Source organism: Capricornis sumatraensis, chromosome 2 (genome assembly GCF_032405125.1).
Source record: "Capricornis sumatraensis isolate serow.1 chromosome 2, serow.2, whole genome shotgun sequence".
In the NCBI taxonomy this organism is placed as follows: domain Eukaryota; kingdom Metazoa; phylum Chordata; class Mammalia; order Artiodactyla; family Bovidae; genus Capricornis; species Capricornis sumatraensis.
In genome coordinates, this window is record NC_091070.1 from 27,356,103 (window position 1) to 27,372,534 (window position 16,432).

General features: G+C 40.5%; 1 protein-coding gene across 1 annotated transcript in view; it reads right to left on the reverse strand.

The window, feature by feature from the left end:
* Window positions 1–4,740: 4,740 nt before the first annotated feature.
* RHOJ (ras homolog family member J) overlaps window positions 4,741–16,432 on the reverse strand; it is a 94,210-nt gene continuing 82,518 nt past the window's right edge. Inside the window, exons 3-5 of the mRNA XM_068964737.1 lie at window positions 15,606–15,770; window positions 13,318–13,413; window positions 4,741–5,251 (exon numbers count right to left, since the gene is read on the reverse strand). Coding sequence (XP_068820838.1) covers window positions 5,105–5,251; window positions 13,318–13,413; window positions 15,606–15,770 — 408 coding nt within the window. The 3' untranslated portion in view covers window positions 4,741–5,104. The remainder of the gene's footprint in view (window positions 5,252–13,317; window positions 13,414–15,605; window positions 15,771–16,432) is intronic.

Consider the following 16,432-nt stretch of genomic DNA (forward strand, 5'->3'; position numbering starts at 1 on the left):
CTGAACTTGCATCCCATGAATTCACAGATGAGCCAAACCCTCCTTGACTCATTCCTGTCCTAACCCCAAGAGATCTCCCAAGAGCAGTGCTGAGCCTTTAATGCTTAATGAGCTTGTGTGTAGAGTTTGGTGCTTTAATTTCTTTTTTGCTCTTTGTTGAAGCGCCATGAATTGTTGCCTTATCTCATATTTTTGTACTCTGTCATTGCTGTTGTACATTTTAGTTTTCATTTTGGAGTTTAGAAATGTTTTATTTTAGAAAGATAACACCATTGTCCATTTTCAATGCAATCTTCCTATTTAGAGTTACTCTGCCAAAATAAATAAATATTCTTCATACAAGTAACTGTCTTTCCAGATATCCCATAGTCATCCTTTTCAGGTTTTAAGTCATATTCATTTTCAATGAAACTTTCAAATTGATTTATTCACTCATATTTCTTGGTAAGTTTCCTTTGCCTGCCCGCTCCATGTTAGAAGGTTTGAGGAGGATGAAGAAGAAGGTTTGAAGGGAGATGACCTCAGAGGAGGTTTGAGAGAGATGACCTGCATGGCTGTTAAAGACCCAGAGAGCGCTGTCCAGCACATCATCCATTTTTAATGAATCACGTGGTGGTATTATCTAGGATTATTACACAATTAATTCTGTTGGCTGATTCTGCTTAGAGACCCAGAAACATAGAATGCTCTTCATGAGAATGGTCCTGCTTTCTTCCCCATGGCCCTAGAGACCAGGCAGAAGTTAGGGATTCTCCAGGAGGACTGTCAGATGTGTGTTTTTGCCTCGTGTTTGGTTTTAGGATTTTTTCCCTTCTCTAAATGTTTCCTTTTTAAGAGTACCTAACTTTCTTCACAAGAAGTTTGGTTTCCCTGACCTCTCTAACTCTCTCTTTTTCTGCTTCTAATGGTCCTTGAAATGAAATGTTTTCTTGAGTTTTCCTTTGTACTTGGGCAGCCTACTCAATGACTCTTAAGAGAATAGCTGGTGACCTGTGGTTCTCTCTGGAGAAGAGAATGCACATTTTGTATTCTGGCCTCTAAACACAGGGGTAGATTTAAAAATGAAGACATAAGATCATCTCCAGCATGGTGTCAAACATTCCTTTAAAGCTGAACTTGATTTTTAATCTTCCATCAATTTGGTCTTATGGATGAATCTGCATTTATGAAAGCAATCAGTTCAGTTCAGTTCAGTTGCTCAGTCGTGTCTGACTCTTTGTGACCCATGAATCACAGCACGCCAGGCCTCCCTGTCCATCACCAACTCCCGGAATATTGCCTCTTTAAAGGCTGACCTCAGGTTATATTGGAGAAGGAAATGGCAACCCACTCCAGTATTCTTGCCTGGAAAACTCCACGGATGGAAGAGCCTGGCAGGCTACAGTCAAGCTATATATTTCTTCTTGAAGACCCTCTACTTTGTGAGGTTATAGGAACTAACACTCCTAAGGATGATATTTATGTTATCTTCATATTTTGGGTTTTATGAAAGCTGTGCGTATGGTTACAGGCACTTCATCCGGTACTTCTCTTACAGACCAGAAATCTTCCAAATGGTTCTCTGCATGTCATGATCAGACATTGAAATCTCAGTACTAAATCTCTCTTCCTGTCATATGGGTGTGACAATTTTTGATTTCCCAGTTTAGTGCTTTCTTGTTGAGAGTGCTGCAGTTACTGCATTCAGCAATTGCTCTTTGGGTATAAATTTTCTTGGCAGAAAGCAGCCCAGAGTTCTACTGTTAACATGGTTCTGACTTGGGTCTTCCAAATAAGTCCATTAATTCTACCAAACAACCAACCATCTGATTGAAAAGAAAAAAATCTGTCAAACTAGCTACCTGATCAAGCCATGAAATTGAGATTATATTACACTGTATATGTGTACCTTATTATAGTGGCCCATGTCATATATTTGAGATGTGGTTAGGATCTATAGGACAAACAGATGCAACTCAGGTAATATACCTATAAAACTCCAACTTAATATGTTGATAATGAGTAGATTCTAGTATGAAAGTGAAGTGTTAGTCGCTTAGTGGTGTCCTACTCTGCAACCCCAGGGAGTGTAGCCCGTCAGGCTCATCTGTCCATGGAATTCTCCAGGCAAGAATACTGAAATGGGTTGCCATTCCTTTTTCTAGGGGATCTTCCTGACCCAGGGATCGAACCCAGATCGCCCGCATTGCAGGCAAATTCTTTACCGTCTGAGCCCCCAGTATAGATTACAGTATGGAGATAAAAGACATTGGATGGGAAGCAGAAAAGCTGAGATCTGTCCAGCTTTGTCACAACATATCTCTTTTAACTCATCTGGGCTTGTATTTTCTCATCTGTACAATGAGGAGATTGGATTATAGCTTTTCTATCTCAGAAAAGTCAAGACTACACCTTCAGTAGCCATCTGTTGCCCCTTCTTGACTTTGAAGATGGTGTAGACCTTTAAAAGGTCCTTGTTGAGATTTCTGTCTTTTAATCATTGGTTTGAGAATATAGTTTTATTCAGTTTTATGGCAGAAAACTTTTTTTTTTTTTTTAGAGACATGAACTACCTATTGCCATGAAACAGGGAATACATGATTAATTTGGTGGAATGACATGAACTCTTTTAGGTTGCTTTGTTCTTCATTATTTTATTCAACAAGTAGTTCCTAAAACCTCTAAGCACCTGGGCTCCACGCAGACACTGTCTCTCCAGGTTCTGGTTCTAGGCGAGAGAGAGATCTCACACTATGAACAAGTTAATCTCTGTGGCCCATGAGGGAGGTGATGACCTGGGGAACCATTTGCCTGTTGAGTGTACACATCTGGAAAATTCTCCTTGGCAGAGCAAACACACTGTTCTCAATTTTTCATCCACATCAGTGTGGAGTGGCTCTTTAGCAAGACATAAGCACACAATAATGTAACAAAACCAGCTAACGGCACTTCATTTATTATAGGGCTAAATGCTCATTATTGTTTGTAAAGGATGAACTCAACGTCTGCAGAGTTACAGTTTATACATGGTTGATTTCCATTTACAAAGAGAGAATGTCCTTGTTTTCTCTAAATGTCAAGCTTTGACTTACAAAACTCCCGTTTCCTTTTAGGTGGGGTGTGTGTGTATTCAAGAAAATGTTCAGCAACTAGATGGGGGAGAAGAGAAATACAACTTGAAATGTAGAAGAAGGGAAAGCACATTTCAAAAATTCCAAACAAACAAAACCCCAAAAACTGAGAGGGGCGGTGTCATGGAAGGTCTTCACAGAAAAGACCAATTCTGTATGCTTGTTTTTAAATGTGCTTCCTCCAGGAGCAGAAAGAACTAGAAAGACTGGATTTTTCCAACAGGAATGTGAGTCTAGAAATTCTTAAACTAAAATTCGTGTAATTTCATGCTGCAAAGAGGCACTTTGCTTATGCAGTTGAAATAAAAATAAAGTGCCTACCTGGGTGTTTCCAGGATAACTGTAAGCAAAGAAGACTAATTAGAAGCCTTCACAGTCTCTAATTAAAAGCTAGGAAATAAATCACTCTGAGATACAAGAATCCCTGGATGTTTGGAAGAGTCTCTTCCCCAGGGCCAAAGTCCCTGTTCCATAGAGCACATCATTTTGGAAGCAGGGCATAGATGGATCCAGAGCTTGGTACTCATGGATATAGACCAAAATACACATTTGGGACAATGAGTACAGGAAATAGGGAGGGGCAATATTTTAGTACCAGTTATACTTGGAAAATATCCTTTAAAGAGAATGAATGAGAGGTCCCATGGGACAAGCTGAGACGCACTTTCAGTTGAAGTGAGAGGGAAAATTGAGGCACTTTGGCTTAACCTTTGGGGACTTTTAAACACAACTTTTTTACATCCCATGATCAGATCCTTCTTTGGAATCAAGTTATTATTGGGCATGGGAGACAGTGTGAAATCAAGAGAGGAAAGAGGCATACAGTGGGGAAGGGAGGGAGCAGGAAATTTCACTTTAATGAATAATAATTTTTTTAAAAGATAGGTCTGTCATATTCTCTTCCTAATCAGTTTGATTGAAAAGCAGAAATTCTACTTTCTTAAAAGCACAGTTCATTTGTAATTTTAAAGGGCCAGCTCTTTGGAAAAGACCCTGATGCTGGGAAAGATTGAAGGCAAGAGGAGAAGGGGGAGACAGAGGACGCAATGGTTGAATGGCATCACTGACTCAATGGACATGAGCTTGAGGAAACTCTGGGAGATAGCGAAGGACAGGGAAGTCTGGTGTGCTGGAGTCCAAAGGATTGCAAAGAGTCAGACCTGACTTATTGACTAAACAACAACAATGACAATATAATGTGGAAAAAATAACGTGACCAATCAAAGTAAGCATTTCTGGGGGTGAATTTTAGGCAACAAACGTGGACCTGCAACAATTCGGATGGTGTTTCTTTCAATCAGGTTCAGAAATTATGGCTTCACGTATTTCCAAAAGTTTCAACATTTCCTGGTATCTTCTTACAGTCAGGCATTCAGAGGTACATGTGGTTTTAATAGCTTTGGTAGAAACATGCTGAAAATAGGAATGAACATAAAAACCTTTTTCTTTAAGATAGTTTGGCATGGTTTTATAAGGCCTGAGTAAACTGGTAAATTAGTAATTTCTTAAAATAATACAAATTAATGTAAGACACATAGTAGAACAGCAGATTCAAGAACAAAAGGTTAGTATCATATTCCCATATTTTGTAAAAGACATCACGTAAGGCCACCAATACAAGAACCAAGTTCTTTTTTTTTTTTTTTTTTTGGTTTTCCTATGATGATTTCCTATCAGCTTCATGTTCTTGGAGGGGATGATGAAAAACTCAAGATGGCCTTGACTTTGTTTCCCATGTGGTCAGCGGTGGCACTGGCTGGGATCTGGGCTCAGCATTCTCGTGGAGTGTGCAACGTAGATGCTTCTGGCTGGTATGGAGGATGTGGCAGTTGGCTGATAGTGTGCTGTGCTTGGGAGGGCTCACAGGGCGGAGGGGCAAGCCTCTGGGTCAGGGACTTCCTCTCTGGTCATGCCCTCCTTTTGGCTTGAGCTGGGTCACAGAGATTGGCTGCCATTCTTACCCCTTGTGGGGTGGAGGTGGGTCTCAAGCCACCTCAGATAATTGAACAGCAGCTGTGACACCGGGAGCAGTGTTTCTTCTTTTTCTTGGGATGGAAAATGGTGAGGATTGCTTCATCAAAAACTGCTTTGAGACCTTTCTGGGTCAGGGCCGAGCATTCCAGGTAGCACTGTGCTCCAATCTAAAACACAAAGAGAGGCGTGAGAGCAGGAGGGAGAGAAAAGCACAGTGGTGTCTGCCCTCTGCCCAGCCAACAGCTACCGCTGCTTGTCTCACAAACAGCCCATGGATGGTTTGGATCACGTCTTTTCCTTCTGTGTTTCAACTTGCATCTGCTTTTCTTTTTGGTATTTTTACATATTTTGCTTTCTGACATTAACACTAAATGACTGTGGATTGCTTCTGATGAACAACAAATTTATTCATAAGTATAAGAATATAAAACATAAAAATTAAGAGAGGATTCAAAACCAGTGATATGGTTTAAGTATTTTTTGTGAACATCAGGGTATGTGATGTTGTTTTTAGGGCCTACTTCTTTGTATGCAGAACAAGTGAAATGAATTGCCTTCTGTGCATAGTAGGCCAGGGTGTCAACTTGCTTAATAAAGCTCATAGAAAGCGAGTGGTTTTATAGAGAGTGATATGGTTTTATAGGTCATTTTTGATTAAAATGCACTTCTGACAAGGTATCTCTCAGCAAAGTAATATCTCATTGGTTATATTATTCAGTTTTAAGATACATTAAAAGGCATGTTTTAAGCAGTTAAACTCCCAAAACACAGAAAAATAAAGGTCATAAACTGTCTACTGGCACAGATGCCCTCTTTGTCAGTACACAGTCTGCGTGTATTTAAATGACAAAATACCTTGTGCTTGCCTAGGGCTTTATTCCAAAGCTTTTGATGATTTCATATTATGACATATTTGATAATCACAGACCCCTATGAGAAATATAAAAATTCAGGCCAGAGCTACAGATTCTCATTTTTAAAAAATTGCAGGTAGAGCAGACCATGTTTGGCAGTCACTTCATGAGATAATTCATGTGAGCAAGACCTCACATGAATTGGGGTTTTAATTGCTCCCAAGCTCAGTATGAGCTAACAATTTGATGTGGACTTTTAAATATTAAGGACATCTGGAGAATTGCTTCTATTATATGCTTCACATTATAAGAATAACTTAAAAATTAAAGTGTATCGAGGAGAGGGTGGATGGATGGAGAGCTCCTGGAAACCAACAGATAAATGACTAAAACAGGGTAGCAAAATCACATGCTGATTAGAGCCAGTAGCTTAGGTAACTAAGTAAAGTAGGGCTGGTGCCAGACAACAGGGAGAGGTGGAGACTGTGGTGTCCTGTGGGTGCATACCCCTGTCAGGCTACTTGACTTTGGACAATCGTTGTCATGCAGGAATGTTGGTTCATTGTGGCCATCTTTGTGTTTTTGAAGAGGACGTGGGCATTTTGATTTTAATTAATATTTACCAATTAAAAAAAACTCTATTGGCCAAGCAAGACACTAATGTGGGGTGTCTTGGGCAGCAACCAGCCAATTTGTATTGCTTAAGGACATCCAACTAGAAAGTGAACGAGTTAGACTTAGAATCTGGGTCACTTGATGAGTGTTCTTTCCCTGGTTTCATGATAGAAATTCTGACCCTCATCACTCAACTCTGGTCAAGTTGACAATGAAATGACGCTGCCCACTTGTTTGGAAGTCCACAGATAAGAAAACTAAGCATGAGGTAAAATTGTTCTGGTGGGGTCCAGGTATGCACTTTTTTCCTATATGGGTATAGGTTACTATATGAGCCAAAAGAATTCCCAAAGGAAGGATGTTACATATTGAAAATTTATTTTATGGTTTCACTTTGACCATGGTCTGGATTAGAAAATAGCTTTTTTATATATAATCAAAAACAATTGAATATAAAAGAGGGATAGTGAAGCGAAAGTCACTCAGTTGTGTCCGACTCTTTGCGACCCCATGGACTATACAGTCCATGGAAATCTCCAGGCCAGAATACTGGAGTGGGTAGCCTTTCTCTTCTCCAGGGGATCTTCCCAACCCAGGGAGTGAACCCAGGTCTCTCACATTGCAGGCGGATTCTTTACTAGCTGAGCCACAAGGGAAGTGAGGGATAAGGATTATAAGGATAAGGATCAGAAAAATTTTTCCTAATAATGTCCTGAAATGTCATCTCTTACAGTTTGGGATTGTATTCAGGACTCAATATTAACACATGTGAAAAGCACACTAATTTTTAATGAATGTGTCTACTGAATGGTTCTTGTCAGTCATCCTGAAAAAAACACCCAGAACACAGCACGGGGCTGTTGTATCTAGAATACCTCCCCGCTAAGATCACAAGCCTCGACTGTCTCTGGAAATCACAGGACAGCTGGACTGAGCTGGGTTCACACATGGAATTCTGGACCATCTGGTCCTGCAGGATGGGAGAGGGCACATTTTCTCCTTCTCTTGTCTCTACCCACCCCCACCACAGTGCTGCTGACAACTTATTAGAGTTTGCCTTTAGATGGTGCAAGAGGAGCCCAAACTTGTTCCCAATTCAGACATTTCTGAAGATAATCACACAGTAGATCAAGGCGTTATTGTGTAACTGGGTTAATATAGCATTATTTTGTACTGATGGTTACCAGAAAAATAGCAAACAGATTTTGGGTGTGATTTGGGAAATATGCGTGAGAACCAGAACCCTGTTGTGAGGTCAGTATTGCTAACCAAGGATCAGGTGCTCTAATGATCAGAGGAAAGAATTCTTCCTGAGGCAAGTAAGACTTATTCCCTAAAACACAGCCATGTTATAGGGACTGCTGGAAAAAAAAAAAAGTGTGCCCTCCAAGATGCAAAATGCAAAACAATCCCAAGGAAATATAGCCTCTCTTACAGCAGCAACTTCATCTGCCTCTTGGAGCAAAGGGACCTACACTGTCAAATATTTAGAATCCATCTGCAAGCGCTCAGGATTCACAGATCTTTGTTTAGATACACATGTTAGCAATCTGGGACATGCTTTACCCAAATGATGTGTTTTCAGGAGCAAAATAGAGAGTGAGGAATGTAAACTGAGAGAACATTTTCCTGATAACTTTATAATAGCTGTAACATTGTTTCAGAAGCTGGGAAATGTATCAGAGGTATACAGAACATAAAAGAGTCTGACAAGAAGAAAAAAACAGGCAAACGAACTCACAGTGACCACTCAAGTGAAAGAGAAGCTAGTGTTTCTTCCAGGTGGTCCTTGTGGAGGTGGGACATGTTCTAGAATAAGATAAGGCGTAACTGGAAGGAATAGAATGGAAGGTCTGCCCAGCTGCAGACATATCTGAGAGGACACAGCGTCCACAACAGTGCCAGCTAGGCGAGCTAGACCTTGCGGTAGGTACACTGGCTCACTTAGTTGAGAGGTAAGTCTCTCACCATTCCCCTTTGCAGCTCAGAAAACTGATGTCCGGAGAGGTAAGGTAACCTCCCTAAAGCCGTGCAACTAAGAAAATGGCAGAGGTGTGAATGTGTCTGTCTCCTGAGCCTGAGTCTTAATCATTCTGTTGAGGTCTCTCCAGCAAATGTAAAGGAATGTGATGAAAGAGCAAAACAAACATGGAGATTTTGTTATGGCTGAGTGATGATGAGAGAAGGGAAGGAAAAGGAAGGTTGGTACTGTATGTAAATAGGGAGAAGAGATGTTAGTACAATAAACAGAGTAAGCTGGTATCTAAAGAAATGGCAGGTAGTGGAGAAGCTCCTTCTTTCTTATTTAAAATTTAGGAAAGTTATGCAGAGAGAAAGTTCAACTTGAGAGCCACATGACAGAAAGAGAATCAAAGGACGCATGAGAGAGATTCCCTCTAAACAAATTAGCATGATGACTAAACTGCTGAAAGAGGAAAAGTGTTTTTTTTTTTCAAAAATTGGTAGAAACTGCCAACTCAAGGGTGGATAATGTGAGTGCACTGCTTGCGTGTAGGTTATTATGAGGTGGTGGGGACTGTGGCTTACTGAACAGTATATATTGGTTCAGGTGTTTCTGTACCATCTTATGCGAAAACCTGAATGAACTTTCAGGCCAACCCAATACCTTATTTTAAAAACTGTTTAAAAGTTGCAATTGATGAGAAAATGCTGGATTGTGCTGCCAGATGTACTGATTTTTTTTAAGAAGTCAGAAATGTGTATATTTACAGGAAGTTTCCAAATTGCTCAATGCTGGCCACTAAATCACATCAAAAATACCCATGTTGGTTGATCAAAACATTTGTGGGTGAAATTCGGGCCATTACTTGCATGTATCGGTCTCCCTGTTTGGAATTTGATCTCCCCAGGCCCCTAATTTTGTCCACCTGACAAACTTATTATCCTGGCTCAGTTGTTGGCTGCTCCAAGAAACTGCCTCTGAGTCCTTCTCCCCAGACGTGTCCATCACTGTCTCCTGTCTGCTGCCCCAGTCCTTTGGGCACGTGTCTATACTATTTGTTCAGTTGGTGTGCTTTAGCTTGCCTGTCTCTCTCGTCTTCTGGGCTGTGGGTCTCCTGAGGGCAGGGCTGTCTCCCTCTGATCTCTGTAGCCCAGATCCCAGCAGTGAAGTGACTGATTTCCCATGACCACAGGACAAAGTGGAAATGGCCGGCACACAAAACAAGGAGGGTAGTGGTGACCCTCACAGTCAGCGGGAGGGTATTAAGGACTCCATGAACATTGATGACAGGGTTTTTGCTGGTTTTGCTGCTTTAAACCCCACTGGTGCAAGTTAGAAGCCCAAGAGATGGGTGCTAAGATAAAGAGTGAGAATAGCAATAAAAAACGCACAGGGGGAAGAAGATGACAGGCGAGGCCAAAGGTTGAAAAAAGGAAAATGGTCCAGTGTTTTATTCAGAAATACCTTAGGAAGACTGAGCTTAGAAAACCATGTTTAGATTGTATTCAGTGGAACTGGGAAAGAGAATGCACAAAGCATCACCATCTTAGAGCTAAAGTGGCACAGATTAGGTATTAATTATCGCCAAATAAGTCCAGTTGCAGTACAGACATACACAAAATGACAAAAGTGTGGGAGGAGTAGGCTGAAAATTAAAACCAATAATGAAAAGAAGAGGAAGGATAAAGCAAGGGATAACAATGACTATTCATTCTAAATTGATACAAAACAGTTATATAAATGTAGTTGACTCTAGAGTGTAAATAATAGGAAATATGTATGACATGAAAATGTCTCATCAAAAAAATGTCCTCTCAGACGAAAAACATTTTGGCAATTGAAAAGTACTGAACAAAAGTATATAAAAAAATCTGAACTTGCAAAGCATCTAAGTTATGGGGAGAGTATACACATTAAAATAGGGGCCTTCAGGGACTTCCCTGGTGGTCCAGTGGTTGAGACTTCACCTTCCGGTGCAGGGGGTGCAGGTTCGATCCCTGACTGGGGAGCTGACATCCAACATATCTCACGGCCAAAAAACCAAAACATTAAACAGAAACGCTATTGTAACATACTCAATAAAGACTTTAAAAATGGTCCACATCAAAAAAAGTCTTTCAAAAAGATACGGGGCTTCAGTCTATAAACAAAGAAACCCCAAACCTAAGGGTTTCTTTTCAGATTAGAGGGGGGAAGAGGAAGAGCATGGTGGTTAAACACAGTTTCATATCCTGGCCCTGCCACTTTCTAGGGAGGCGATCTTAGCTTCTCTGAGCCTCAGTTTCCACTAGGAGAGTGGAGGTAATAATATGTACACCTTGGGGGGTTGCTGTGAGGATTAATTAAGACAAGGTGTGAAAAGTGCTTGGCATGAAGCCCAGCGCACTGCAAACACTCCATAAATGTTAGCTGTTATTATAAACTACTTGACAGGAAAGTCAGGTTGCAGAGAAACCTAAAGCATCTCTATAATTACATGAATTGTGATGAAACAAGTTAAACTCTTGCTTGGTTTTCTTCTAAATTGGATTTTGTAAGCTAAACATGATTTTCGCTGTATCTGAGAGCAGTTGCTAGGAGAAACTGGCAAAAGGCAATGAAGTGGTGAACTCAGCCATTGTTCCTAAAATAAGTATGAAATGAGATGGGAGGCTTTGGAACGACTTCTTCTCAGAGGGAAAAAACAACTTCCCAAATGAGAAGTCAGCCTAGGACGTTGACAGGATGGCAGTGGGAGACTCCAGAAGCAAGACACACAGAAAACAAGTTTCTCCACAAAGCTGGTGCTGAGCCTCTGGAGCCTCCTTGCTGTGAAAGCTATCTAGCTGGGAATCACAGACAATCATTTGTGGAACTGTATGTTTAAGTACTTTAGGGAGAGAATGGAAGTGGGATGTTTGAGGAAAAGGAAGAAGAACCTGTAAAAATGTGACCATTTCTTAAAAAAATTTTGGCTGTGTCACATGACATGTGAAATCTTAGTTCCCAAACGAGAAATTGAACCTGTGTCCTCTGTGTGGAAGTGCAGAGTCTTAACTGTTGGACCACCAGGGAAGTCTGACATGTTGCCCATTTTATAGGTGGGAAAAGAAACGGTTTGAGGAGATGGTTTACAAAAGGTCAGGTGCATGGGGGTGGGGAGATCAGGAAGATCCCCTGGAGTAGGAAATGGCAGCCCACTCCAGTATTCTTGCCTGGAAAATTCCACGGACAGAGGAGCCTGGCAGGTTACAGTCCAAAGGGTTGCACAGAGTCAGACATAACTGAGTGATTGAACACACGCACACACATACACACACGCATCCCTATTATCAGCTGTGTTAATCAAACCTGTTCATCTCCCTAAGACCTGGGTCCTCAACTATGAGAGAAGACCACTGCTCTCTACCTAAGAGGGGAGCAAGAGGCTGAAATGAGATGGAGCTTGTAAAGTGCTTAGTGAGAACAGGATGGGTGGCTCCCACTGCTGGTTCTAACATTACCATCCTGAGAAGTACAGTGCTAAGTCGCTTCAGTCGTGTCCGACTCTTTGTGACCCCCTGGACTGTAGCCCACCAGGCTCCTCGTCCATGGGATTTTCAGGGCAAGAATACTGGAGTGTGTTGCCATTTCCTTCTCCAGACTATGTTCCCAACCCCGGGATTGAACCTGCGTCTTCTAAGTTGGCAGGCATGTTCTTTACCACTAGGGCCACCTGGGAAGCCCCCTAGAAGCATTCAGTTTCTCAAATATTTGTGAGATGTTCTCATGTATTACATCCATAGAAACAGAATTTTATTTAGTTCATTTCTATACTAATGCATCACTTAATTTTGTTGCCTATAAGAAAGGTTTAATAAGAGAAATGCATGCATTTTTATTCACAAAAAAATGGTAATTAATGTGACTCTTGACCTATTTACAAGCAGGGAACCCCTAACTCTGCCCCAGGGCATGCATTTGCAGAGTGAGTTAAATAAAGTAAAAGAGAACTTTCTGAGGCCTTTGGCTTGGCTTGATGGGTTTGTGACTAAATCAATGAGACAGTTATGGAAATAAGATTTATAAACCTCCTTTTGCATCTGGTACCTCATCCTCTCATGTACATGTTAGTGTCTGCTTTTGAGCACATCTTGGCAGTAAATGGGAGACAGATTTGGTCTAAATTGTTTTCCCAACAAAATCATTCTTTAGCTCTTAAGAATGAAGAAAGGACCATGGAATGGATCATGGAAACTGTTCCAGCTGTGAGCAAGTAGCTATTATCAGTGAATAGCCCCTTGGATTCTTCGGCTAGTTACCTTTTGGTCCATGTTACTCTTCTAAGATGCTGTTGGTGACATAATCCAGCTCCTCTAAGTGGCTACTCATTATAGGGTGAGAAAGACTAAACAAATATAACCCTGCCAGATGCAAATCTAAGTTTCTCTCAGGAAAATCATAAAATGCCTTTTATGGAGTCATTTAAATGAGTTACATGGATAATAAGCAGTGAGGTTTACAAATATCTAATGATTCCCTTTATTAATACTCAATACGGCAAATGGATATTCTAGAGGTTGCTAAATCAAATGATACGTGCTTCAGCTGTTTAAATTCATCAAGTTTCTTTCTTAATGAAAACCAGACAGTGCTGGCTGACAAGAATGCTAACCAAATGGTCCCTTCCAGCCTGACTTGAACAGAGGGAAGTGTATAAAGCAGAGAGATGATTTTGAACACATTGCATATTAGAGCAAAAGCCTACGTAGCTCTTCCATCCTAAAGCATACAGCAAACTCGTCTCTCAGAAACCATTGAAAATGAAATTCAAAATCGGTACCGCTTTTGCAAGCTTCACACCATGCTCGTAAGTGAGAGGTTTCTCCTTCATATACAGCAAACGGGCCAAAGTTTTGGGGTCATCTCGGAGATCAATCTGGCAAAAAACACACATGTGATACATTTATTCATTTTTTCAGGCCTTACCAGATATTTCAAACTGTGACATAATAGAGATGTTTTCCTACTTGACAACTGTGAAATTGCTGAATTTTCTTTAAGGAAGCACATACACACGGCCATATTATGTCTAGAATTTAAGTGAGTTCTTTGTATATGTATACCCCAGGCTTTTCTTATAGTTTCGCCTTCAAAACTATTATCCTGGGAAAGTGAAAGTGAAAGTCATTCAGTCCTGTCCAACTCTTTGCAACCCCATGGACTATTAGTCCATGGAATTCTCTAGGCCAGAATACTGGAGTGGGTAGCCTTTCCTTCTCTAGCGGATCTTCGCAACCCAGAGATGGAACCCTGGTCTCCCACACTGCAAGTGGATTCTTTACCAGCTGAGCCACAAGGGAAGCCCAAGAATACTGGAGTGGGTAGCCTATCTCTTCTCCAGCGGATCTTCCTGATCCAGGGATTGAACTGGGGTCTCCTGTATTGCAGGAGGATTCTTTACCAACTGAGCTACCAGGGAAATTTCACTATTACCTTGGGAGCTGAGGACTTATTCAAATGATTCTGTGGCTGTTTCAAATGTTTTTTGACATTTCCTGTTTATTTCTAGACTCTACTTATATACAAAATAATCAGTCTTATTACTTTGCAGTGACGCCTCATTTGGTCTCTAGTTATATTACCAATTCTCTAATAGTTTATTTCCTGGCCCTGATTATATGCATATAATATACATAGACTTTTCCAAACCGAATCTTCATACTCAAAGGGATGAAGATTTGTCACTTGTGAGGATATTCTAAAGAATGTGCTGTAGGCTCTGAAGGCAAGTTCTAAAGAGGAATTTCCAAGGGGCTTGCTCAAGGAATAAACATTAATCTTTTCAAACATAGAACTACTTCAAAAATAGCGTCTATGCGTGGATGAGGGTTGAAAATTTAAACATTTAAGTTGCTTTAATCTCTCAGTGTGTGTGTGTGAACCCATGCATACATGCATGCGTGTCAATATGAGCACATCAAAGCTTGTGTTTTAAAGAAAAAATGACATTAGGGTCCCCTTTGAAAGCCCATTTCTCAGCTTTACTACTTTGTGGGTGGGTTTTATTTTTTTTGCCTTAATTTTTTAACTTAGTGTCCACGGGTTATAAAAAGGATTTGGATCATACAAAGATGTTGGCATGTCCCATCATGTATTTCCTTACCAAATTGTCAAACATTATCATCTAGAGTTAAGGCAAAAGATTTTATTTAAACAAACAAATAATTATCTTTCAGAGCAGAAGTGTTAATTATATTTATGGATCTGTTAGTTCTCTGTCCACATATTCTCTTAGAAATATTTTCCTTTCTCTTACTCACTTAAAAATTTTTCTTGGTCAAGCAGAATGTAAAATGAGAAATAGAAAGCAGCTGCATATGAAACGACAACAATAGAGCTCTTCAGTATCATTACATTTCTATGTCTTTGGGATAGTAATTTGGGTTTTAACATAGCAAAGAACAATCTCTAATGTGTTTGGGAACTGGCTTACTGTTGGAAATTCAAACTATGGAACTTTATTAGCTTTCAAAACACTTTAAAGTCTTTTACAATTGCAGCTTTGTCTGATATATATCTGTTTTAATATCATTTCTAAGATCTGAAAGACCGGGGGCCTTCAAGGGAATAGGGAACAGTGACTTTCTTGTCTTCCTTTTCAAGGACTGTTATTGAGGAGTTTCTGTCATAACGAGCCTATTCTGATTGCTGCGGTCATTTTGACATTCACACCTATTTTGTGACTTTCAAACAATCATGTATTTTAGATATTAAAAAGATTAGGTAATAAGTGTAATTGACATCTACACCTCATTCCTCTGACTCAGAACTGCAGAGGGGTATCTGTTTAAAACATGACTGTGTTTCTTAAAGGCAAAAAGCGGAGAGAAGGATTTTGAAAGGCCCCACGGAAACTTCCTGTTACATCTGCAATAGCTCTATTGTCTTTTCAACCCTGGGCTAAATGACCACGTGGTTCATGATAAAGGCTGCTCATAGGACTGTTGTACCTGAGACCTTCTATTCAACAGTGTTTGGTAGAACAGGATGTTCAGGAGATGCCTACACGTTCTTTCCATTTTGGTAAGCCCCCCACTGCCGCCCTACCCAGCCACACCGCCTTCTAACCTGGGTCCCTATGAGAACGTAAGGCACGTGAGGCATGCAGCCCTTCAGCTCCGGGACCCACTCCTCCTGGACGTTGTGATAAGAGGCAGGGTTTACGACAGAGAAGCAGATCAAAAACACATCAGTGTTGGGGTAGGAGAGCGGCCTCAGCTGGTTGTAATCCTCCTGTGGGAAGAGCAAAGAGTCTGTGTGTTTGTATTGATACAACAGGGTGAGGCGTGGCCCGTGTGGTTCCAGGAGTGACGCAGACTTTAGGTTCCACCGCAGCGCCCTCTGATGGCGTTCCTTCCCCGACCCTGGAATCTGGTGGGTTCCTGTATTACTAGAAGGAAAGGAGCCATTGGCCAGGAAAACAATTCGTTGTGTACAGAGCAATTATGAATTGCCCTCTTTTAAGATGAACTAAAAAGACAAAACGAAACAAAACCCTTAAAAACATTTTAAAATAGCTTTAGTGGGGTAATTTACATACTATAAAGTTCATCCTTGTAATGACTATAACTCTAGAAGAATTATTGCGATTCTTATGTCTATGGGAATTGTGTTGGCTTGAATATGGATTTAAATTAGTAGGCCATTGGCCAAAGCACAGAAATTCTCTCCTTATGTAATTAAAAAAAAATTGCATTGAAATTCAATTTAGAATAAGCTAACTAAAATGCAAAGCAATGAGTTGTTGCCAAAGCACACACCACAATATTTGAAGAAATATATTGTGTGAGGGGTTAGAGCTAAGAATTTGGGATTTGTTTCTAAATCTACCTGAAAGCCATGTTGTGACCTAATAAATAAGATACCAGATTAATGATTTTTCCCCAAAGACTTTT